We start from the raw sequence: 25,856 nt of genomic DNA, 5'->3' as shown, positions 1-25,856 counted from the left end.
AAATCCTTCAAAACCTTCCTATGGCATCAAAGCTTGTCCTGATTTGGCTTCTGCTTACCTGTTCAGCTCATGGCTTGCCACTTCCCTCCTTTGTTTAGCCAACTCCAACAACTGGAGAACATCACTGAAGTCCAAGTAACTTCTAAAGTGTCTTCTTGACCCTGCAGACAGAGTGACCATCTTCAGGCTCTCATTTCACTTCCTGCTTACTTTGATTCTAGCACTAATGACACTCCATTATAATTGTATAATCATCTCTCTGTGCCCAGTTACCCAAATGTTACCTGTATGTTTAGAATGGCCTTTGTTCTCAAGAAGCTTCAAGTCCTCAGAAACATCTAAATATTAATGCAAGGATGAAGGGCAAAGTGATAAGTCCCACATGAGAGTTGCAAATAAAGTGTTCTGTGAATCAGCCTAAGTGTCCATCAGTGGATGAATGGTTAAAGAAAATGTGGTATATTTATACATTTGAGTACTAGTCAGCTTTGAAAAAGGAGATCCTGTTATTTGCAACAACATGGATGAACCTGGATGCTATGCTAAGTGAAATAAGCACAGAATGACTAATGCTACATGATCTCACTTATATATGAAACCTAAAAAAGTTGAACTCTTAGGAGCAGAGGGAGCTGGGGAGTGGGGGTGAAGAGGAATGGGGAGTTGTTGGGCAAAGGGTACAAAGTTGCAATTAGACAGGTGGCATAAGTTCTGGAGATCTATTTTCCAGCATGATGATGGTAGTTAATAATAATGTATACTTGAAAATTGTTAAGAGAGTAGATTTTAAGTGTTCTCACCACAAGAAAAATGATGAGTATGTGAGGTCATGAATATGTTAATTAGTTTGATTTAATCATTCCACTATGTATTCAGATGTCAAAACATGTTGTACTCCATAAACATGTAATTTAAAAAATGTACATTCAGAGGTAGGAAAAGGATGACGTCTGCTGTGAGGACGTCACCTTTCCTTTCGAAACAGCTTTCCCTGTCTCATGGCAGGTGCTATGGGTAATACAAAATAAACTAAGACACAGTCCCTGTCTTATCTTTTGTTTTGACACAGGGTCTTGCTCTGTCTCCCAGGCTGGAGTGCAGTGACATGGTCTTGGCTCATTGCAGCCTTGACCTCCTGGGCTCAAGTGATCCTCCCACTCAGCCCCCCAAGTAGCTGGGACTTTAGGCACATGCCATCCCAGCTAATTTTTTTTTCTTTTGTAGAGGGGGGTGTCACTGTGTTGCCCAGGCTGGTCTCAAACTCTTGGGCTCAAGCTCTCCTCCCACCTTGGCTTTCCAAAGTGCTGGGATAACAGGCATGAGCCACCGTGCCTGGCCCAGTCCTTACCTTTAAATAATTTACAGTATACTTACAGGTTTGGAATATGTTTCAACCATTCCTTTACCTGTATGCTGATACTTCAACAGCATGTGTCAGAAGTAACTTAAATAATAGTAACTTAAGGGAGACGTATTTGCTTGGTCAGACAGTATTTTTGAGTACTCAAGTCCTAGTTGCTTCTCTGTTTGCTTCTGAGACCCATTTTCTGCCTGATCTGTGTCCCAGGAGGCCAAACCCCTATGCACCAGGGTTCCTATGCCAGCTGGCTTCTTGGCAGCTTCAGCCAGTGGGGAGGCACCTATAGGACAGAAGGTAGAAGAGCCAGTGGGGATATTTTTCCCCTATTCCCTCCCTTCTTTGGGTCCTGTACCTGCCTGGCTCCATGACAACAGCTCTCTTGAGCAGCTCTTCCTTATTAGCCTGTAGTTCCTCTGTGCCCTGGTAACATTTTGCCTCCTTGTCTCTTTAATGTTGGGAGGGCTCTTGTTGGTTCTCTTAAGGCTGCTTACACCGCTGTATAGAGTCCCTTCATTAAAGTCCTTGTCATTTGTACTTTCTAGGGCACGTTGTATAGCCTGCTAGACCCTGATTGATGTACTAAATATGTGTAACCATAACTGAATACAATGGTAATATTCGTAATTACTGAACAGATGAGGTAAAGCCCAGATTGGTCACCTAGAGGTTAGAATCGTTTACTATTCTTTTTTTATAACCCCAGTGCCTAACAGAAGTGCCTGGTCCATAGTGGGCATTCAGGGACTATTTTTTCAAGTTAATGAAATGAAGTAAGCCCAAGTTATTTGCATTGAGAGCAGTGTGCATTCCTGATGAGATTCTGCTCTCCTACTGCTGCTAAAAAAGCAGCTTTTCAGGATTTCTGTTCGAGCACAGTCAGGGTGTGACAGCTCATGCTGAGCAAGGCACTTCAGTTCATGTCAGCTGTAATATTGAGTTAAATGTGAAGTCTGAACCCTTTATGTTATTTTTAAAGCATCTGTTCTCCCATTTATCACAGATTTTTGGAACTGGTTTTCATCTTATTTATTTATCCATCTAATAATTGGATTTATTTTTCTACTAATATTATTTTTAAATTACAAAAGAATTACATCTGGTTGTCAAAAGTGCAGATATTATAAGAGAAGGACCTCTTACCCTCTCTTCATCCCCAGTTCCACTTCTCAAAAGTAACCACTATTACCAATTTGTGGAATAGCTTTCCAGACCTTTTTCTACACATAGGTTTTATACTTTTCTGTAAACTTAATTTTTTTTAATTTTGTGTTTTTCTAGTAGAGTTAGTACTATATTTAGATTCTTTATCTAGAATTAATTTCATATAAGATATAAAGAGAATGTTTTTTTTTCAAAAGTATAGCTAGTGGTCCCATATATTTTAACAAATAGTCTATCTATTTGATCTGAAATGCATTATTGTTGTATAATAACATTTTTTAGTTTATTCTGGATCTTCATTCTGTGAGTGTGTGTATTAGGCTGTTTTCACACTGCTGATAAAGACATACCTGAGACTGGGCAATTTACAAAAGGAAGAGGTTTAATGGACTTACAGTTCCATGTAGCTGGGGAGGCCTCACAATTATGGCGGAAGGTGAAAGGCACGTCTCATGTGGCAGCAGCCAACAGAAGGGAGCTTGTGCCGGGAAACTCCCCTGTTTAAAACCATCAGATCTTGTGAGACTTTCTCAGTATCACACAACAGCACAGCAAAGACCTCTCCCCATGATTCAGTTACCTCCCACCAGGTCCCTCCCACACCACATGGGAATTCAAGATGAGATTTGGGTGGGGATACAGGCTAACCATATCATTGTGTGTATGTGTATTTAATCCATTTCACTGTTCATGGGCATCTTATATCAATACCTGTTTAATATCAAGAAATTTGGATTTATAATCATATTTGGTTCTAATATTTGGAGTTATAACGAATATGATGATTTATTTTTTTTATTGTGGATGCCATTAAGAAGTTTTAAATGTGGAGGTTTAAGGTTGTATATTTTCTGCTTTGTTGTATACTTGAAGGGCTATGTGTTCACTTGTTCTCACTCAAACATTTCTTGAGTTTCTTCAGGGGACTTGTCTCTGTGCTAAAGACCTAGAGATTACAATGATGAGTAAGGCACAGGGTCATTTTTATTCCCCCTATGATGGGAATCATAAACATATTTTTAAATAATGCTTATAACTAAGGAAATAATAAAATCTTCAGAGACAGTAACATTTTATTCATATTGTTTGTTACCCTGCAGAATTACCAGTTACTACGGGGTTCATTAGGGACTGACAAACATTCTAAAACAATATTCAAGAAACCTTAGACAAAGATGATGACCCTACTCCAATATGACTTAGTGAATTTGTTTTGGGGGGAAATGTAGCACTAAATGCTCTATTTTCCTCTGTACTTGATTTTTAAAATAAATACTATGTTGTTTCTGCAACCAACTTAGTTTAAAAATATTTAGAAGTTTCTATTGATCTATCTCAGTGCTTCTTTGGATAGGTATTGATCTCTATCAGTAATTTCTTGTGCTTATGTATATGAGTTTAACGGGTGAACTAAGAAGTCAACTTCAAACAGTATTTATAATTTATTATAGGAGTGGATTTGTCCAAGATAGAAAAACATACAGAAGCAGCAAATCTCCTTCTGAGACTGGATTTTGAAAAAGACATTAAGCAGATGCTCCTGTTTCTGAAAGAAGTGGGTATAGAGGATAACCAACTGGGAGCATTCCTGACAAAAAATCATGCAATTTTCTCTGAAGACCTTGAAAATCTGAAGATCAGGTAGGACTTTTAAAAGGATTATTGGCCGGGTGCAGTGGCTCAAGCCTGTAATTTCAACACTTTGGGAGGCCGAGACGGCAGATCACGAGGTCAGGAGATCGAGACCATCCTGGCTAACACGGTGAAACCCCGTCTCTACTAAAACATACAAAAAACTAGCTGGCTGAGGTGGCGGGCGCCTGTAGTCCCAGCTACTCGGGAGGCCGAGGCAGGAGAATGGCGTAAACCCGAGAGGCGGAGCTTGCAGTGAGCTGAGATCCGGCCACTGCACTCCAGCTTGGGCGACAAAGTGAGACTCCCTCTCAAAAAAAAAAAAAAAAAGGATTATCCTATAACCCAAGAAGTGGTTATAAAGGAAATATATGTGGGAGTTATTCTTTAAGTCTCTGCTGCACAAGAGTCTACTGAGATAATGAACATGAAAGTTATTTTTTTGTTATAGACCTTTTTTGATCTAAATTAAGTATTTACAACAGTTCTTTTATTCAACTACCTATTATTATTATTATTATTTGAGATGGAGTCTCGCCCTGTTGCCCAGGCTGGAGTTCAGTGGCAAAATTTTGGCTCACTGTAACTTCCGCCTCCCGGATTCAAGTGATTCTCCTGCCTCAGCCTCCCAAGTAGCTGGGTGATTATGGGTAGCCACCATGCCTGGCTAATTTTTGTATTTTTAGTAGAGATGAGGTTTCACCATGTTGGCCAGACTGGTCTCGAATTCCTGACCTCAAGTGATCTGCCCATCTTGGCCTCCAAAGTGCTGGGATTTTACAGGCATGAGCCACCCTGCCCAGCCCCATTATTATTTTTGTGTTTTCAACTTATTACTGAGTCAGTAATTAACTCTTTCTCTTTAGAAACTGGAATAAGTTTTTTTCTTAAAAAAATAAAATCATCAACAAATAGCTAACTTATCTGAGAGTACGCTTAAAGATAAGATCTTTTGTAGTTTTTGTCTGGCCAATTTTTGCTGTTAGATGTTTGACATTGTCGTGGCAAATTAACTGTGTAATTTGCTTAATCATTTCCATAAGTTGGCTATTTTGGTTGTTCCTTGTTTTCTTCTTTAAAGAGCACTTTTATAAACATCTCTGTACTTCATTCAAAGAATTACTGAATTTGTGAAAATAAATACAGTGGGATATTGATCCGTGAGGTAAGAATCCTGCTAGGCATTGGGAATACCACAGAGAACAAAACCCCTGTCCCTAAGTTAACATTTTGAATTCATCATCACCCCCAGCTGTCACCCAAGCCAGTCTGTATTCCCAGATTCACCCTTTTGCCCAACTCAGAAATATTGGTATTAACTTGCCTTCTCTTCTTTTATCATCTACATCTAATAAATCATGAAAGTCCATCAGTTCTTCCTTTCTTATAGCTCAAATCAGTCATGACATTTCTCTGAATCTTTGCTTTGACTATTTTGCCTCAGTTCCCCATCATACCACACCAAGATTACTGCAACAGTCTCCTAATTGGTCTGCCTCTAGTCTTGACCCTCCAGACTGTTCTCCACACTGATGTTGATTCTCACTACATTTCAGAGAGCTTTGCGGGTCCTTAAACCATCATAGTCTAATGTCTTTACTCGGAATTAGGAAAAAAAAACACAAAACAAAAACCGCATTTATTAAATTGAACATTTGAGCCCTTCTATATGCGAGACACTGGCCTAAACTTTAGACATCAGAGACAGTCTTTCCCTTCATGAGAGTGATATTCTGGTGTAATAAAAATAGGCTGTCACAGTACAGAGGGGAGAGAGAATGATTCTAAGAAACTCATCTGACATATCCAGCTCTAGTCTTCCTGGCTGTCAGAAACACTAATTCCCTCTGCAGTCAAAAACCAGCCTTTTTGCTCAAGATTTATTCCAAGAAAGCATGAATACCAGGAGGGTAGGGATCATTTCCCAGGCTGCACTGTTATTGTTAATAGCCCCTTTGTACATGGGAGTCACAGAGAGGTTAAATAATTTGCCCAAGATTATACACCATTAGTATAAGTAGCAGAGTAAGTGGTTTCAACTCCAGTTAATCAAACTCCAGGATTCTGACTACTACATACTGTCTCTGCATTTAATTCTTTGAAGGAAACTTAAGCTTAATAGCTTAAGTTACTTGCTCAAGCCATACATGCTCCTAACAATTGAGGAATATTCTCACATAGGTAGCATAGTCCATTGATTCCTAAACTTGGCTGGCTATCAAATTAAGCTGTAGAAAGTTTATAAAAATTGCTTAGAATTTTGTAATAGGTCATGCAACCACATATATTCAAAAGAGTATACAGTAAAAAAATACTGAATAGGCACGGGTGTGAGAACCTTTATTTAAATGAACTTTGTTACTAGTTCTGATATATGCAGCAGTCTTATTTCTATAACAGCTGATTTCATGTACTTATTTTTTCAATAAAAAATTATGTTTAAAAAATCCTTGTAGAATTTTCAAATGAATAATTGGCATTTTAATTATTTAAATACTCTTTTTTTTGGTTGGGTGGACCTTATATCTTAATTTTTTATTGGAAAAATCATTAAAATGTAGACAATAGTTTTGATAATTTTTTAATCAAATGCCAAACCTTGCTGCCAAAAAAACAACAAGTAATGCCTCCTTTTCTCCTACTTTGTCCCTTGGCCTTCCAGGACCCATCTATGGATACAGCTACTCTTATCAGGATTTTTTGTTCAACCTTCTAGGAATGTTCTATAAAGCATATATCTATGTATACACACATGAACACAAATACATAACAATTGGTAGCATTTATACACATTATTCTGTATCCCAGTATCTTATCTTAACTATATCTTGGAGATTATTTTTTCTTGGTGCTGCCTATTCTTTTTAACTCTAGTACAGTCCATGCTGCGGCTCTCCCTAGTACCTGTTGATAAGCATGGAGTATGTTTCCAGTCCACTGTTAGGACAAGGCTGCAGTGACTTACTTTGTATACTTCTGAAAAATCACACATATTGGTGTCTCTCTGTAGGACATATTTCTAAAAGTAGAAATGCTAGGTCAAAGGGTATGTTCATCTGTAACTTCAGTAGATATCGCCAGATTATCCTTCCAAGGGGTTGTTTTCCAGTTTATACTCTCCCCAACAGTGTACAGAAGTGCCAGCTTGCCTGTTATCCTCACAAATACAGTGCTATCACACTTTGCTTTCAGTTCATTGTATAGATAAAAAGAATACTTTATTTGTTGGTTTGGAGCATCAAATGTTGAAACATGGAATGTTGTTTGGAGCATCTTTTCGTATGCTGAATTTCTGTCTACATTTCCTTTTCTGTAATATGTCCTTTGCTATTTTTTAACCAGGCTTTTTTCTTTTTTGGTAAACGTTCTTTTATATATTAAGAAAATTAGTTCTGTATCTGAGACATGTTGCAGATATTTTTCCTAGATTGTCACTTGTCTTTTGACTTCATTTATAGTGGGGTGTTTTTGTTTTGTTTTGTTTTATTTTCCCATGCACTTAAAATTTTTATATACTTAAATTTATAAATATTTTAACTATTTTTAAAGGAGTAATAGTCATTGATTATAAAGTAATATAAGTTTTGGTATATAGTATAAAAATACCATAGGCTTTAGATGTAGGCATGCCTGAGTTCACATCTTAGTTTTGTCAGTAATTAGGTGATGATCTCAGACAAGTTATTTAACTTCCCTGAATCCATGTTTCCTCAAGTATAATGTGGAAAATTTACCTGGCTCACAAGTTTTTTTGTTTTTCTGGTTAGAATTAAACAAAATAATATCCTGATATATTTTAGACATTTAGTAAAACCATCTTTTACTATGTTCTTAGATTTTTTTTAAAAAATGTGATTTTATAGTCAAAGTTTCTATATTTTACTTACTTACATAGTTTGATTTTCAAAAACTTAGCAGGAAAATATCTCAGTTAACAAAATACGTATTGAAAGACCATAGTAAAAATTATTTATGAAAATGCATATTCAGGCCAGGCATGGTCACTCAAGTGTAATCCCAGCACTCTGGGAAGCCGAGGTGGGCGGATCACTTGAAGTTAGGAGTTTGAGACTAGCATGGTCAACATGGTGAAACCCCGTCTCTACTAAAACTACAAAAATCAGCTGGGTCTACTGGTGCATGCCTGTAATCTCAGCTACTTGGGAAGCTGAAGCAAGAGAGTCACTTGAACCTGGGAGGTGGAGGTTGCATTGAGCCAAGATCATGCCATTGCACTCCAGCCTGGGCAACAGAGGGAGACTCTTCCTGAAAAGAAAAGAATAGAAGAGGGGAAGGGAGGAGCTCAGTAAATATACTAACCTAAAAAATGCTTCTCTCAGTTGTAACTGTTATTTCCTTAATTTTCTTTTTTTTTTTTTTTTTTTTTTGAGGCGGAGTCTCTCTCTGTCGCCTGGACTGGAGTGCAGTGGCCAGATCTCAGCTCACTGCAAGCTCCGCCTCCCGGGTTTACGCCATTCTCCTGCCTCAGCCTCCAGAGTAGCTAGGACTACAGGCGCCCGCCACCTCGCCCGGCTAGTTTTTTTTTTTGTATTTTTAGTAGAGACGGGGTTTCACGGTGTTAGCCAGGATGGTCTCGATCTCCTGACCTCGTGATCCGCCCGTCTCGGCCTCCCAAAGTGCTGGGATTACAGGCTTGAGCAACCGCGCCCGGCCTTCCTTAATTTTCTTAATTTGTGTTATTTTCTTAATTTGTGTTTTTCTGTTCTTATCCAAAAAATAAAAAAAACTTAAGCAGAAGCTATTTCATTCTTTCTTACCAAGTAATAAACCAGATTAATTGAAAAGAGAATCTAAAGGTTGGTGCAAAAGTAATCATGTTTTTGCTATTGAAAGTAATGGCAAAAACCACAACTAATACCTATTAGTGGATTTCAGAATTATTTTCTGTTTTTAAGTATAAATGGAAACCATCTAGAGTTGGGTGAATGCTTGTTTTGTTTTAAACGTGTTTTTGCCATTTTTGCCATTGTTACAGAATGCTTTTATTTAGTTAGTAATTTAGGATGTGGGAGCCTTTTTAAAAATAGCTATTATTTTGGAAAGCAGCATGAGACTGTGTCTCAAAAAAAAAAGAATGTAAATGTTTATCACATGCGTATGTATTTATGTTTCTCTAGGGTGGCTTATCTGCATTCAAAAAATTTCAGTAAAGCAGATGTTGCACAGATGGTCACAAAAGCACCATTTTTGCTGAACTTTTCGGTGGAAAGACTGGATAACAGATTGGGATTTTTTCAGAAAGAACTTGAACTTAGTGTGAAGAAGGTAAAGAAAAGGAGAGAATTTGTTTATTTCCATGTCTGGTACATTTTAGTAGCTGATAAATCTCATGTTCCTAACAGATGCCCGGCCCATGTGAATCGTATACATTTCTGGTATTTTTTGTACAAAAATGAATTATCCTGCTAGTTTAAACATAGAGCTACATCATTTTATAATACTTAATCAAACTGGTTCCTTCAGTTTTTGTTTTCTTTTTTTCCAAACAGTACTAACATTATATATTCCTGGGGTTCCTATCATTTTTCTGATTGGGTCATATTTTAAGTTTTAACTTTGTGTCTTAGTAATGCCTTAATTTTCCAAACTAGTTAAAGATGCACATATAGTAATACTAGATTGTTTCGTTTGCAACCACAGACTAGAGATCTGGTAGTTCGTCTCCCAAGGCTGCTAACTGGAAGTCTGGAACCCGTGAAAGAAAATATGAAGGTAGGACAACTTCAGGCTTTTGAGAAATCAGTTTCTTTAGGTGTTAAAATCATCTGAAGAGAATAGATTTTGCTGTCATCTAAAAGAAAACTAGACTTTAAAATAAGTTATTTGTAAAAAGAGAAATGGGAAATTATCTTTAACAAATGTCTAACAAGCAGTTTGTTTCAGTTAATATTTTCATGTTGACCAGGTATTAACATGAGTAAATCACCTTGCAGACAGTGATACCCACAATCCTAAAGCAATAGATAGGGATATAAGTGGTACCCTGAAACTGTTTCTGTTGCCCAGTGTGGGAGTCTGACGTCTTTGTAACCTGGGCAGTGTTACCAGTCTACGAAACTACTCCTGTTGGCCAGCATGACAGTCTGTGTATGCCTCAGGGAGTTTTGGAGGCTGGATCCAAAAGACTTCTGTGAAAAGAGTAACAGACAACACATTGCTCTCCTTTGCACCTGTCCCAATTGCCAACTCTCATTCTATCACAGAATGTACCAGTCACTCTTTACTGTCCTTCCTGCAAGAGAATAACATGAAGCCAAGAGCAGCTGACTAGTTAGTATATAAAGCTGTAGTAGTATTTGAAATATTATGTAAGGGCTGTTTTCTGAGGTGAACAGTTCAGTCATTAAAGAAATCTTTATTGAGCTCCTGCCCAACCGCCATGCTGGGGAGACAGCTCCTCCTCCCAAGGAGCTTACAGTCTAGTGGGGGATCAAATCCAGAGCAATGGGGGCAGTTACTTGGTGGGCGCACACAGGACACTATGGAAGCAAGTAGAGGACCTGGCCCATGTTTGGTTGTTTAGTTCCTTATCTCTGCTTGGAATGTTGACATGTCATTTTTCAGACAACATATATATCGGTGTGCTTGGGAGCAAAAGCTCAAAAAGCATTTTGATGATCCTCCTGCTGAAGGATCTGTTTGGTGTTGGGCCCATGCCTCTGACCTGCAGCCCTCCCATGTCACTCATTCTCTCTCGTAATTATGGTTGCCCCATTGGTGATCTTCATGACGATCACTGTGTAGCTCTTTCTCAGCAGAGGGGTTTGAAATTCTGGTGACCCCAGGAGCCGGAAGCTGTAATTCCCTGAAGGCACTGGCATAGCTGTCTCCAAATTTTAGAATGTTATTTTAAGTTTAGAAGAATCATGGCCAGGCGCGGTGGCTCATGCCTGTAACCCTAGCATGGGAGGCCGAGGTGGGCAGATCACTTGAAGTCAAGAGTTTGAGACCAGCCTGTCTAACATGGTGAAACCTCATCTCTACTAAAAATACAAAAATTAGCCAGGCGTGGTGATGGGCACCTGTAATCCCAGCTACTTAGAAGTCTGAGGCAGGAGAATCACTTGAATCCAAGAAATGGAGGTTGCAGGAAGCTGAGATTGTGTCACTGCACTCCAGCCTGGATGACAGAGTGAGACGCAGTCTCAAAAAAAGAATCTTGGCCAGGTGCAGTGGCTCATGCCTGTAAGCACTTCGGGAGGCCAAGGCGGGTAGATCACTTGAGGTCAGGAGTTCAAGATCAGCCTGGCCAACATGGTGAAACCCTGGCTGTATTAAAAATACAAGAACTAGTCAGGTGTGGTGGCATTCCTCTGTAGTTCCAGTTACTTGGGAGACTGAGGCAGGAGATTGTGCCACTGCACTGAAGCCTGGGCAACAGAGCGAGCTCCATCTCACAAACAAAAAGAATCAGCACAGCCTTGCCATGGTACCAAAATAACTGTTTCTACTTACTATTCATAGCAAATTTACTTTCGTTTAGGTTTACCGTCTTGAACTTGGTTTTAAACATAACGAAATTCAACATATGATCACCAGAATCCCGAAGATGTTAACTGCAAATAAAAGGAAACTTACTGAGACATTTGATTTTGTGCACAATGTGATGAGCATTCCCCACCACATCATTGTCAAGTTCCCACAGGTACTGCCACTCACAGCTCTCTCTGTAAGCGCTGCCACTGCGCTTCATTCGGAGCTGCTGTCCAGCTGCATGGTTCTGTACACTGGGAAGAGTTTACAACTTTCAGGGCACAAATGTACAACTCCTGAGGAGAAATCAGTGATTAGTCTGTTTCCCTGGAGTTTCTACCTAGTCCTAGTTCTGTTTGTTGGAATCAGGCAAAACAAATCGAATGTAGTCTCTCTCATGTTTTTCTCCACTTAACTGTGAAATAGATCACTTCCCTTAAAGGTCTTTTCACTGCTACATGTACTTTTTAGTCACAGTTTACTTAAATCCATGAATCAATAAGCCATATTGTAATGATCCCCATCCCAATATAAAAGTGTTCCAGTTTGCCATAATGTCCAAGCCGTAATTATATTTTCTAAGCTAATCAAACTCTTGTATTCTTTACCTAGTGAGTGATATTATCTGCTGTTCACAAGAATATTGATCTTGAATACTGACTCTTTAAAAGCAGAAACTTTGTCTGATTTATACACTGCCAAATCCCCAGTGCCTAGAACTACACCTGGCACTAAGGGAGGCGCACAATTAATATTTGATGAACAAGTGAATGATTGGATTTTATCAAAGTAATCCTTTTTTTCCTATTTCCTATGCAAATAGCCACTCAGTATTTATTGGATAAATGACAAACTGAATTTTTATTTAAGCGATCCCTCTACTCCATTTTCAAACGTGTGTTCCTGTTTTTGAAAAAAGATGGGTAAAAGAAATATTACCTTAATATAGCTCTCAGAACTAGACTGCATTAGGTCCAGTTCCTTCACATACAGCTATATTTATTTGCCTATTATACTTCACGAGGAATGGGTCTCTAATATAGGATTTTCCTATTTTACCAAATGTAAATATACTCATTATAGAAGTGTTAGAAGGCTACAATTTTGTGAATTTGACTCATGGAGTAATTGTAAAATAATCTTCAACAAAAAAACAAAGACAATTTGTTTTTCCCTGGGTTGGTGGGTAATTCAGGGACCATAGATGATGGTAAGAATATATGATATTGTCCCCTCCTAACCTTGGTAGTCTGTCATTTTTCCAGTATATCACTGAGCATCTATCAGTGCTAGACATTGGGCACTGAGGATACAAAAGTCAAGCAGACATGGTCTCTGTTCTTGTGGAACTTATAATCGAGTGTGGAAGACAGGTTTTAAAATAGAATTGCTTTGGTTGGGCGCTGTGGCTCACGCCTGTAATCCCAGCACTTTGGGAGACCAAGTTGGGCAGATCACAAGATCAGGAGTTTGAGACCATCCTGCCTAACACGTGAAACCCCGTCTCTACTAAAAATACAAAAAAAAAAAAAAAAAAATTAGCCAGACGTAATGGCGGGCGCCTGTAGTCCCAGCTACTGAGGAAGCTGAGGCAGGAGAATGGCATGAACCCGAAAGGCAGAGCTTGCAGTGAGCCGAGATCGCGCCACTGCACTCCAGCCTGGGCAACAGAGCAAAACTCCGTCTCAAAAAATAAATTAATTAATTAAATAAAATAAAATTGCTTTATATGATGGTAAAGAGTCCTAATCCGAGCTCCTACAGTGTGATTTAGAAGCGGTAGGAGAATTATAGAAGTAATAACAGCAATTGAGTACTTACTATGTGCCAGCTCTATCTTTATTGCTTTATTTGTATTAACACAGTTAATTCTCACAACCACCATGTGAGGTAGATGTTATTATTACCCCTGTTTTATACATAAAGAACTTAAGCTTAAAGAGATTTAAGTAACCTGTCCACGGTTACCCAAGTAACAAGGTTGGGGCACAACCACGATTAGAACTCCAGCAGTCCAGTTTAAAAACCCAAGCCTTTTACTAGGATCTGCTAGAAGTGACATTTGAATTGTCTGTAGAAGAGTGAGTGGTGTTTGAAAGATGGAGAGGAGCTTTCCAAATAGAAGAAATTATAAGCTGACCAGATGTATCAAAATCACTTAAAAATACAGATTTTTAGGCACCCCAAACCCTTGCTTCTGAGAAGCTCTATTGTAGAATTGTGGCTTCCAAATTGGGATTCTCAGATTCCTAGAGTCTGGGTGGAATTATTGGGGGAAAAAGAACAGAAAAATAAAAAGCTTATTAATGAAAAAATACATTAACAGACAGTAAGGCTGTGAACGGGCTGATATAGACTTTAAATTTTTGGCTGGTGTTTAAATCTCAATGGCGTGGAACTAATTTTCTCCAGGATAATATTCCTGGCTGGCAGATCTGACTTAGGATTAATTAAAAATGGGGAAAGAAGTAATTTAGTCATTTCAAAGAAGAGATCGTGGAAGGTAGAGGATAACAAAAGCAGTTTTAGGGTAATGAATGTGAAGAAATCACTAGGCTAAGGAAAGAGGTTATATTCAGTATCCCCCGAAACCTTGGCTCTCCCCTTCCTCTGTGACATTCTGTGAAAGCAAAGCTGAAGTCCACCTTAGGATTAGAGGGGACCAATAATTCTCAGGCTAGGGGCACTTTTTTTTTTAACTCCGAAGAATTTAATATGTCATTAATGGGATGAAATTTTTGTGCCAATGGCAAAGTAGCCTCTGGTGGCCAACAACCCTCCCCCTGCACCACCACACCCATAAAAAAAGAAGGGAGAAACACTTCAATCTGAGCAGTAACTTTTGGACTTGAAAGAGTACACAACTCTATAATGATGGAGTAACTTTGGACCACTGGAGAGGTAAACATAATATCTACTCATAAGCTAAATAAATGCTTTGAAGTATTATTATATTTAGGAAATTAGTAATAGTTTGGGAGCACCAGAACCATTTGTGGTTTTGTCTGTATGCTGGGTGATAGTTGTTTTTTGGTTTTTGGTTTTTTGGTTTTTTTGAGACCGAGTCTGGCTCTGTTGCCAGGCTGGAGTGCAGTGGCATGATCTCAGCTCACTGCAACCTCTGCCTCCTGAGTTCAAGCGATTCTCCTGCCTCAGTCTCCCGAGTAGATGGGACTACAGGCGGCCACCACCATGCCCAGCTAATTTTTGGATTTTTAGTAGAGATGAGGTTTCACCATGTTGGCCAGGATGGTCTCAAACTCTTGACCTTGTGATCCGCCCACCTTGTCCTCCAAAGTGCTGGGATTACAGGTGTGAGCCACCGTTCCCGGCTGGGTGATAGTTTTTTAAGCCAAGAATCACTGCATTGGAGTCATACTTTAAAAAATATATATATATAAAACTTCTTACATCTTCATTATCCATAATGTTGTGATCATGGGAATTTAATTATCAGAACAAGGGCAGAATAGCAGAGACTGAAAAGGGAGATGTTCTGTTCCAGAAGCAAGCCAATCCCATGTTGAGGTAGCACCCTGTACTTTTTTTAGTCACTCTTCTCACAGTACTTTGGTTTTCAACAATTGCTTTTCATAGTGTCCTTTCCAACTGATGTGTTACTGTTTTCACTTGAATGTAGGGAAAGAGGCCTAGGGGTTATGTATCATGTTCTGTGTTCACATTGTGTCTGTAACAGCCGAGACGAGAGCTTGAGGCAGGCATAATATTGAAAGGGCTTCCTCTGAGCCTCGCTCGGGGGCCTCACAGATCTCTCAGGCTTCAGGGCTGTAGCTCAAGTCTGGCCAGATCTCCCATTTCTCTCTTCTTTCTGCAGTCGGCTGTAGAGCCTTCCCTGCTTCAGACTCCTTTCTCAAGTTGCTGCTGCTCACTCTAGTTTTTAGGAGTTTTAGTTTGAGGCAGGTAAGAGATACTTTCCCAGTTGCTCTCCCAGAGGTCAGATTCATTTCGTTTTGATTCTAGTTAAGGGGAGGTGTGGGAATTTAAAAAGAGAGAGAGGTGTTATAGATTATGAAATCTTATAATTTTTTTTACAATAACAACTTGATCTCTAACATTGGTTCTCAAACTTGGTAGATATCAGAATCATCTAGAGGGCTTGTTAAGACAGATTTCTGGGTCCTGCTGTCAGAGTTGCTGATTAAATAGTTTTGGGGTGAGGCTTGAGGATTTGCCTTTTTTTGAGACGGAGTCTTACTCTGTTGCCCAGGCTGGAGTGCGGTGGCAGGATCTCGGCTCACTGCAACCTCTGTCTCCTGGGTTCAACCAATTCTCCTGCCTCAACCTCCCAAGTATCTAGGATTATAGGCATGTGCCACCACGCCCAGCTAATTTTTGTATTTTTAGTAGAGATAGGGTTTTGCCATATTGGCCAGGCTTGTCTTGAACTCCTGACCTCAGATGATCTGCCTGCCTCAGCCTCCCAAAGTGCTAGGACTACAGGCGTGAGCCACTGCGCCCGGCCAAAGATTTGCTTTTTTAACACATTCTCCTCTGTCTCTGGAGCACTCAATCTTCTTTGCCCACATTATAGCCCTTAATTTTTTTTTATTGTTTTGTATGTTGATTTTGAATCCCTTTTTCTAGTTTTTTAACAGAAAATATAGGATTTAAATCCTCTGGCATTTATCCTACTTACTGAACACGTGGTCAGTACTTTGTATTGGTTAACCTGTTAAAATTTTTGCCAAGTAAACTTTTTATTATTTCATCCTCCAATGTGCAATGTTTTTTAAAAACTTTTTTTCTTTTCTAGGTATTTAATACAAGGCTGTTTAAAATCAAAGAAAGACACTTGTTTCTTTCCTATTTAGGAAGAGCACAGTATGATCCAGCAAAACCTAACTACATCTCTTTGGACAAACTCGTATCTATTCCTGATGAAATATTTTGTGAAGAGATTGCCAAAGCATCAGTACAAGACTTTGATAAATTCTTAAAAACGCTTTAGATTTTTATGTATGTTAAAATGCAATATTGTAAAGTGAATATATGTATGAATAAATGAATATATTTTTAAATGCCTCGGGTCTCAACTGATATTGGAAACCATTTGATAGTGTAAATTTGGGTACATATACTGTGGTAGATTTTTCATCAAGTTCCTACTGACTTAATTCTTGTTTACCTTTTCCTTCTTAGAAAATACAGCAAGTTCAGAGAAAGGGAGAGAGTTGGTTTACTTTAAGTTGGTGCTTTGTCATTCTAGTGAAGATGAAAACGGAGGATTTTTAAAGTGGTTTCATTATAAAATGGCTTTATTTCATTTGAACTGTTACAAGTTTCCAGAGCATACTGCATTAGTCATCTAATATCTACAGCTCAGATAATGCCACAAAGCACACTTCATTTTGGATTGTCTACATTGTTAACTTCTTGAACACAGATATTCACAGTTGGCTAAGAATCAGGAAAAGGAAAGTAGAGTTTCAAGATTAGGGGCAATGAGATATAGTGAAAGGCTTAACTAGCCTTCGACTTATTACCAGTAAACAGATTTGTTTTCCATTTATGACATGTGTTATCCTGGGCAAGTGATTTCATCTCTGAGTCTTTGCTTTTTTATTTGTAAAACGAAGTATCACAACTTCAGTTGTCTGCCTTATAATCACTAGATTGGGTAGACTGTTAACACTGGTGACCCCCATGAACCACACCTGGTATTTGCACTCTTGTGTAGTTAGTCCTCTCCCACACTGACTCTGGGCCAATGTGATTTGGCCCAGGGGACATTTGTCAAGCACAGGCTTGAAAGAATTTGCACATCAGGGCTTGCCCTCTTGGAACATTTGCTCTTGGCACCCTAAGCTACGGTATAGAGAGGTCTGGTTACTCTGCTGGAGAAACTAGGTGGAGAGAAAGATGTCTGGCCAAACCCCAGCTTTTTCAGCCATGCCAGCTGAGTACCAGACATGCATGAAGTTATCTGGGATGTCTTAGCAGACACTACACTAAGCAGAACGACCCAGCTGAATTCAGAATTGGGAGAAAGTGTTTTAAGTCACTAACTTTCAGGGTAGTTTGTTGTGCTGAGGGTTTTGTGGTGTGCTGGATGCCCTTCAAAAAACCTCATGAAAAACTATATTTGTAATTCATCAGGGCCAGGTATAGTGGCTTTCCTGTTACATATTTTATTCATGCAACCGACATTTGAGTTCCTAGAATACAGTGGTGAGTGTGACATAGATAGGTGCTTTCATGGAGCTCTCCAATGGATGAGATCAACAAACAGGAAACAATAAAAAATAAGCTGGGGACACCATGGAACCATCCTGTCCTCTCTTTGTACGGCTCACAACCGCATTTTGCCTTTATGAATAACCCACTGAACAACCTTATCAGAATAGGCAAGTTGTGCTGATACAATGAACAATCCTAAAACCTCAAATTATTTAAAACCACAAAAGGTTTTATCTTATACATGTCTCTTAGGACCACAAAGGCTCTGCTCCACATTGTCTTTAGTGATACAGGTTGATGTATCCTGTCTCCATCATTTCTGGAGTGTTGCCAGTCTATGGAAAAGGAAAGGAATGTGAAGAATTGCTCTTAAAAAGTTACCACAATTTTCTTGGCTAAAGTATCACATGGCCATGCCTAACTTTGAGGGCAGAGAAAGGCAATCCCTAATCCTGTGCTGGGAGGAAAGAAAACCAAAAATAGTTTTTGAATCAACATTAATGACTACCAGCAAACATTCAGTCTCTAGCTTAATTTCTTAGGAGCTGGATTTTGTGACAATTTTGGGTTTCTGATCTTTTGATATGCCTTTTCTTGTCACCTTCACCTGAAACCAGCAAGCTAAAATGTAAAGGGTAGAAGGGAGGAGAGTTTATTGAGTACCTACCCTCTGCAGGGCAATGTGCCAATGTACATATGTATTGCATTTCTTCACATCTTTCAGACTTCACTTTGGCTAGTGTAAGATAGAAGAGATCATTCATCAGCTTTAGTGCTGCATACAGGACTGACTAATAGAAGAATTGTAGCAGCATGGAGATAGAAGAAAAAGGAAAATCAATAGAATCTTGGAACTGGAATGTGACTAAGATCATTAAATCTAACCTTTTGAACTTACGGCGAGACAAGGTTCTATTCTACATTGTCCCAGCTCTGAGCTTAAAACTGAGGGGAAAAAAGATATCACCAAGTAATGGTAGAAGTTCACCAGTGACTATCAGTCATGCCAGTTCCCCCCAATTGTTTTCTGTCTCTAGATGTTTATGCCTAAGACTTCACATGTTGGGGCTGAGACCTTAAAAGTTAGCAAATCTATATACTTCTGTCTTTAAATTGTGTGCAAATTCTGCAATACATATTAGATTTAATCTTTAAAAACCTTTTCTTCTGGGCGTGATGGCTCACGCCTGTACTCCAGTATTTTGGGAGGCCGACGTGGGTGCATCACTGGAGGTCAAGAGTTTGATACCAGCCTGGCCAACACGGTGAAACCCCGTCTCTACTAAAAATACAAAAATTAGCGAGCATGGTGGCATGTACACCTGTAGTCCCAGCTACTCAGGAGGCTGAGGCACGAATCGTTTGAACCCCGGAGGCAGAAGTTGCAGTGAGCCAAGATTGTGCCATTCAGCCTGGGTGATAGAGGCTGAACAACAAAAAAAGAGGTGACCAAAAAAAAAAAAAAAAAACCCCAACCAACCAAACAAACAAACGAAAAACCCAAAACCTTTTCTGACCTAACCTTCCACTAAAATAGCTAGATGTAGATCTTCAGCTGGAGAAACCCAAGGCCTGAAAGGCTTGATGTCTTTCCTGGGTTAGTAGTGTAGCATATGGCCCTAGAATTAAGGAACCCCAAGTTTGCATCTGGATTTTCAGATTCTGGAATAAGAACCTGGACTCTTCTAGTCATGTCCTCTTGGACAAGTTATTCAACCTTTCTGAGCCTCAGCTTTCTCCTATCTACAATGAGATAATTACAGTACTTTTAGAATTAAATGACAGTGCAGGGGAGTGAGAGATCACCCCTTTGTTCTTATGTGGGCTCTTTGGTTGGATCTAGGAACCAAACTGACACAAGGCAGATTAACAAGAGAAAAGCACACTAATTTTACTAGTTTTACATGTGCATGGGGATCCTCACAAGAGAGTGAAGTGGCCAGTGTAAGATGCCTTTATACTTTTTACACGAACTACAAATCAGAAGAAAGGGGATCTGGCTAGGGGCTGTAAATTTCTTGGGGAGTCATTAGGAGAAACGTGGGTGTGGTGGGGTGTAAACGTAGTGGAAGATAAGGGTTATTTCGGAAAGTATATTCAGGTCCAAAGCAGCTCCCAGTTTCCAGTCTCTGGTGATGGGTGCTATTTTCTCCCTCTGTTAAGGGACGGGTACTCCAGAGGAATCCTGGAGGAAGCTTTATGGCTTGCTGCATGCAGGAAGAGATGGGTCATCAAACCCTTTCTGAAACTACAATTTCTCCAACATTTTCAACTCGAAATAATCAGTGTACCAATTCCATATATTTTTGGGATGGCGCATCCATCAGTCCTTCAATAGAAAATAAGACGATGCTCTTAAAACATTTAGCTTCCTGCCCGGCACAAAGAGCTGAATTCATACTGCCCACGCTCTCATAGCTATTAACAGCAAGTAACAGAACCCAGCTTTAAGCCTCTGTCTCCTAATTCCCGACCTGTGTTCTTCCCATCACATCACAACCAATACTTCTAGGAACATAGCACGCAATATGCCCCGCCTACTCCATTGGCCTCACCCTGGCGGAGAAGTGCACACGCAGGAGCTCAGACAGCCGTCAGAACTGCGCCTGCGCAAGCGGCGTTTCTCGGTTCGCGATGTGGCGTAACGCGCCTGCGGACTGGGCCCAGCGTGTCCTCTATGACTTACCCAGAAGGCAACGCTTTATTTTCTGGTCAAAATGGCTGGCAAGCAGGCGGGTAAGTGACAGGGGGGTCTTCTTGGCGGGCATCGTCGCGCTCCACCGTTTATTTTCGCTGCAGCTCGCTCCGTTTTCTCTCTTCTTTGTAAGTGACCAAGTTTGTCGCGGAAGGGAAAGTGGCGGCTTCAGTCCAGCCAAAGGACGTGCTTCCCCACTCGTTTGTTGTTCCCAGGCCGGGCTTGCCTGTGTATGGTTGGGGTGTTAACCCGCTGTTTGTGAAGGTGCCCGCGGTGGCTCTGACAGCCCTGGAGTTCTAGCTGCCTATGCTCGGAAGTCCTTCCCCTCGGCCTTAGAAAAGTTAAAGGTCACAAGAAGATAACTAGTGGATGACTTTGAACCAGAATGAGCTCAGTGCTTTCTGTGACCCAGGTGCTCTATCGTGTGCATTGGCCCTATAAATTTTCCTGCCAGTGCCACGAGGGAGATATTAATTTCCCGTTTACGCTGATAACTGAGGCAAAGTGACCCAAGGAAGTAGAATTGGAAATTTCATTGCACCCCTCGCGCTTCTCAAACTGCGAATCAGAGACAGTTGAGCAAGGGATACGAGCGACGCTTCACGTTAACCTTGGGTTATCTAGAACGTCAGCTTGATCAGTAGGTTTGGAGAAATTTGAATTTATTGTAGGTTCAAACGCATTTATTGTGGAATAGAATGCAGGTATTACTGGAATATTTAAAATAACTGGAACATTGAGTTGGGTTTCCCTGTTTTTTTTTTTGTTTTTGTTTTTTCTAATCTCTGCCCTCTGGCGGTACAAGTTGGAGTATCTTTTTTTTTTTTTTTTTTGAGATGGAGTCTTGCTTTGTCGCCCAGGCTGGAGTGCAGTGGCACAATCTCGTCTCACTGCAGTGCAACCAAGTTGGAGTAGCTTTTAAAAAATATTGATCCTTTTCTCCCTGCCCCCAGCAATTGTGAAGCTGTTAGAAAACATCAGGTTGCCAGAAACATCCGCTAACCTAATTGACATTGAGCTTTTTGGGGGTGGGGGAGACTTTTTAAATAATTATTTTATTAATTTAGCAGATATTGAAGGAGTCTTACTAAATTCAAGACACTGATTCTGTGCGTGTTTGGGAACTACATAGACCAGATCTCAACTCCCATTAGCTAACTCTCACCTTGGGTGGGATTACTTCTGTAAGTTTGCTTCCCTTGCTGTAGTAAGAGACATGAAATAAATCAACTAATGTTGGTAAAGCAAATAGGAAAGTGTTTGGTGCACAATAAGTGTTTAGTGAATATTATTATAGTTACTGATAGGTGGTTAAAAATAATCTGTCTTCCACAAGTATGTTTGTAGATTGTTGACTGATACTTGTTTTTCTAGCAGCAGTTTTATACATGACTCTTAATTTCCAAAGAGAATTGCTGAAGCCACGTAATCTGTAGTGCACTGAGTTTGCAGGCAAGGAGGGTTGAGTGAAAGGAGAGTTTGCTTTCCTTCCTTGGTAAGGGGCTAACGCTAGACAAAATTTTAAGAGAAAATGTAAACTTGTTCTACCTCCCCTTTTGTAAAATGTCTCTCCTAAAATGTCAGGTACAGTCCTGCTGTACTTGGACCCTGCTGGGTTACTTCATCAGACTCAGCCCTGTTCCCCAAAGAATTTTAAAATTACCCATTTCTCTCCGTTTTCAATATCTATTCCCTTGGGGGGAACTTAGTCGCTTAGGAGGAGGTAAATGGACTTTTTTTACTAATCCATATTAATGTTTAAATGACTAATGGTATCAAAATCCTCCCCAAAATACATATATTTTTAAAGAATGTAGCCAAATGAAATAACTGTAATGTCGAGTAAAAGTTTTACAGGATGAGGGTCATTTAGACCTGCCAGCCTATGCTGAAATCTCACTCTTTTCACACAACTCCAGCTCCTTTGAAATGAAAAGTTTACAATTATTTCCTGTGATCTATTTATGAAACTACAAATGATAGAAATTTTCAAGTCCTTTTCCTATCTCTCACCCCTTCATTTCTGAAGGTAACAGGGCAGGCATAAGGGCACACGATGTACCTATGGATCTTTTGTACATTCAGTGTTTGAGTTTACCCTCTTCTTCCATGACTTGCCACCATTTTCCTGCAGCCACTTTTGCTCATAAATAAAATAAGCAATTTTTATCAACAGTTTATAAACTTTTTTCTTTTAAATCTAATTCTTTTTTGATTAAATTCTTGCTGTATATAGTATATACTTTTAAAAGGAAATTTCTTTCTATGTTTGCATTCATCAGCAAGATAACTGAGTACTGGTTGCTTGCCCATCAGTGTGTTCATATAGTATAATTGTAGCAGCTAACAGTGTGACAATTATCAGTTTCAGCATCAGGCAAGTGGCTGGATGGTATTCGAAAATGGTATTACAATGCTGCAGGATTCAATAAACTGGGTAAGCATCTGTGCTTTTTAATTTTTCTTTTTTTTCTGAGAGTATTGCTTTTACAAGTGTTACTGTGGTTCCAAAAAATATTTAAGTTCTTGTATACATCAGAAGATTTTAAAATTAAATCCCATTATGTTAAATCCAGTTCCTTTTTAAAATTTTTTTGAGAGGAGAGGGATGAAAGCCTCTAAAATGTTTGACTTGGTAATGATTTAAGTAGTAAGACATTTTCCTTCTACACCCCCTCTCCCAACTCTACCACTTAAAATTTTATTTATTTATTTGAGACAGAGTCTTGCTCTGTCACCAGGCTGGAGTGCAGTGGCGCAATCTTGGTTCACTGCAACCTCCGCCTCCCGGTTTCAAGTGATTCTCCTGCCTCAGCCTCCTGAGTAGGTGGGATTACAGGCCTGTGCCACCATCCCTGGCTAATTTTTTTGGTATGTAGTAGAGACAGGGTATCACCATGTTAGGCTGGTGGCGAGCTCCTGACCTCAGGTGATCCACCTGCCTCGGCCTTCCAAAGTGCTGGGATTACAGGTAGGCGCCAATGTGCCCGGCCTTCCACTTAAAATTTTAAGTTTTATAAACACTGAAAGTAGAGATTTTTCAAATATTAAAATTTTCTCATATCCATGCGATCATATGTTTCCTAAGCTTTTTTAGAACTTTGTAATTTGCCATGAACTTCATCTTTTGCTATTGAAGCTTGAAGAAAGTGTAAGCAGAAGTCACTGGTTCCTTAGTATACTATCGTTTTAAGATTCATTAATACCTTGATCTCAGATTTAAACTGAGAAAGTAGAGATGTGGTTTATTAATGTGTGTTTAAAAACAAAGTAAACATTTAAAATGTTTTGTAAATGGTTTAGATAAAATAAGAATTTTGTGGCATTGGATTTTAAGAGGCTCATATATTGTTTCCATAGTCTAGTTCAAGAAATAACCCATTGTATCAAGTAATAACTCATTACTTTTAATGGCAAAACCACAATTACTTTTGCACCAACCTAATGTATGAAGTACATTGAATTTCCATTGAACCTAGTGATTTGAATTCGATAGTTCACCAAAAGTTGTAAGTTATAAGTCATAAAGATATTTTTACTAATTTTAAAACAATGTGATTTTTGAGATGCATGTGCTCTCTAACTTTGTCGTCTATCATAGGGTTAATGCGAGATGATACAATATACGAGGATGAAGACGTAAAAGAAGCCATAAGAAGGCTTCCTGAGAACCTTTATAATGACAGGATGTTTCGAATTAAGAGGGCACTGGACCTGAGCCTGAAGCATCAGATCTTGCCTAAAGAGCAGTGGACCAAATATGAAGAGGTAGCACAGCTTTATCTACCTGACAATGTTGCTCATTAAGGATTGAGTTTTAGAAACGAGAAACATGTTCATTTGCGTGGTGTTAGAGTTTTCTGAGTCATGTCAAATAAATATTCTGTCAATAGTTTGGTGAGGTTAATAAAGCAAATGTTATTTCCGTTTTAGAAGAAAACCACATTGACTCTTACATGTGAAATGATTCTTCTGAAATCACTAAGCAAGTCACTAATATAGAGAGCCAGGACTAAAATCCAGGTCATTGTTGTTCTACCTCTGCACTCTGCTTTCTACTTAGATGAAAGATCAGCCCATTGAGTGGCACTCCAGATCCCAAGAAGAGCTTCTGTGAAGCAAACTCTCACCCCTTGAACTGCATTGAAACTAGGCAAAGGCCTGTAGACACTCATCTCTTTTTCTTCCCAAAAAGACTTCCCTCTCATAACCTGTCAAAGCAACTTACCACACTATCACCACAGATTTGACATTTTAAAAAGCAGATAGTTCTTAGGTTGAGAATGTTTTCTAAAATTGGAAATTAAAAAGTACTTTTTTTTTCTTGTTATCGAAGACCTGTTGAGTGTTTGGGATATATCAGTACGTGATGGTAATATATAATATTTCATTCATTCTTTAGGAAAATTTCTACCTTGAACCGTATCTGAAAGAGGTTATTCGGGAAAGAAAAGAAAGAGAAGAATGGGCAAAGAAGTAATCATGTAGTTGAAATCTGTGAATGCAGCTGTTATGAAGATGGTTATACTTGAAACAAACAATTTTAAGAATTATTTGGTCTGCAGATGTTTTACTTTAAATAAATGTCTATTGTAATGGCTGGAGTTTTTGAATTCCAAACCTTACACTGAATAACTACTGAATCCATTTACTGTTAAATTTTTTTCCAAACTTTCAAGATATTTTTAGTCGTGTTTAACTGCTCCCTGGAGCTCAGAGGCCAGTTTATCAGTTTTCCTCACTGGTTGGATAGCCTATCAGTTTATGGAAGGATGTAACTTCCGTAAGTTACACCCTTGTAGAAGCTACTGAATAAAAGAAGGGGGAGTGCACCCCCTAGTTTGCCAGGATTGAGAAATAGCCTCTTCACTGCTATCCAAATAGATTTGATTTTGCATCCTATCATTTAAAAATAAATTATGTATTCACCCCAACATAGGCATACTTAAGTAATATATACTGTGCTAACATGTGTACTAGAAAACAGAAAGTAGACATTAGAAAAATGGAAGTATAAATACAAATCATACTTGTCCCCATATCCCAGTGACTTTTCCACTTTGGAAATAATTGTTATGAAGTTTAAGGGTTGGATACTAATCAGTTAAAAGTTTTAAGATCATAGGGTAATTTTTTAAAATATAAATTAGAATCATTGGCTAGGCATGGTGGGTCATGCCTGTAATCCCAGCACTTTGGGAGACTGAGACGGGCAGGTCACCTGAAGGAAGGAATTCGAGACCAGCCTGGCCAACACGCTGAAACCCTGTCTCTACTAAAAATATAAAAAATTAGCTAGGCGTGGTGGTAGGCACC

At 39.2% G+C, this 25,856-nt stretch overlaps 2 protein-coding genes and 1 long non-coding RNA gene across 7 annotated transcripts in view; 2 read left to right on the top strand and 1 right to left on the bottom strand.

Moving 5' to 3' along the window:
- Window positions 1–16,689, top strand: part of MTERF3 (mitochondrial transcription termination factor 3) — a 34,489-nt gene extending 17,800 nt beyond the window's left edge. For 4 of the 5 annotated variants that reach the window (XM_033203215.1, XM_033203213.1, XM_033203214.1 and 1 more), the window contains 5 exons: window positions 3,973–4,162; window positions 9,292–9,439; window positions 9,815–9,886; window positions 11,658–11,819; window positions 16,422–16,689. In XM_033203215.1, coding sequence (XP_033059106.1) covers window positions 3,973–4,162; window positions 9,292–9,439; window positions 9,815–9,886; window positions 11,658–11,819; window positions 16,422–16,616 — 767 coding nt within the window. In that variant the 3' untranslated portion in view covers window positions 16,617–16,689. The remainder of the gene's footprint in view (window positions 1–3,972; window positions 4,163–9,291; window positions 9,440–9,814; window positions 9,887–11,657; window positions 11,820–16,421) is intronic. The other variant, XM_033203217.1, reaches the window with a different exon arrangement.
- A 1,366-nt stretch (window positions 16,690–18,055) lies between these two features.
- On the bottom strand, window positions 18,056–18,636 carry LOC117079402. Its single transcript, XR_004435417.1, has 2 exons — window positions 18,513–18,636; window positions 18,056–18,180 (listed from the first exon to the last, which is right to left on the bottom strand). It is a non-coding gene; the product is annotated as an uncharacterized LOC117079402 (long non-coding RNA).
- Window positions 18,637–20,463: 1,827 nt separating this feature from the next.
- On the top strand, window positions 20,464–25,183 carry LOC117079397 (cytochrome b-c1 complex subunit 7). The gene is made up of 4 exons (XM_033203209.1): window positions 20,464–20,581; window positions 22,906–22,977; window positions 24,142–24,308; window positions 24,943–25,183. The coding sequence occupies exons 1-4, from the start codon at window positions 20,563–20,565 to the stop codon at window positions 25,018–25,020; spliced, it is 336 nt and encodes a 111-aa protein (XP_033059100.1). The 5' UTR covers window positions 20,464–20,562; the 3' UTR covers window positions 25,021–25,183.
- Window positions 25,184–25,856: the final 673 nt, after the last annotated feature.

This window comes from Trachypithecus francoisi, unplaced genomic scaffold (genome assembly GCF_009764315.1).
Source record: "Trachypithecus francoisi isolate TF-2019V2 unplaced genomic scaffold, Tfra_2.0 Lachesis_group7, whole genome shotgun sequence".
Lineage (NCBI taxonomy): Eukaryota > Metazoa > Chordata > Mammalia > Primates > Cercopithecidae > Trachypithecus > Trachypithecus francoisi.
This window is presented reverse-complemented; position numbering and strand designations above follow the sequence as displayed.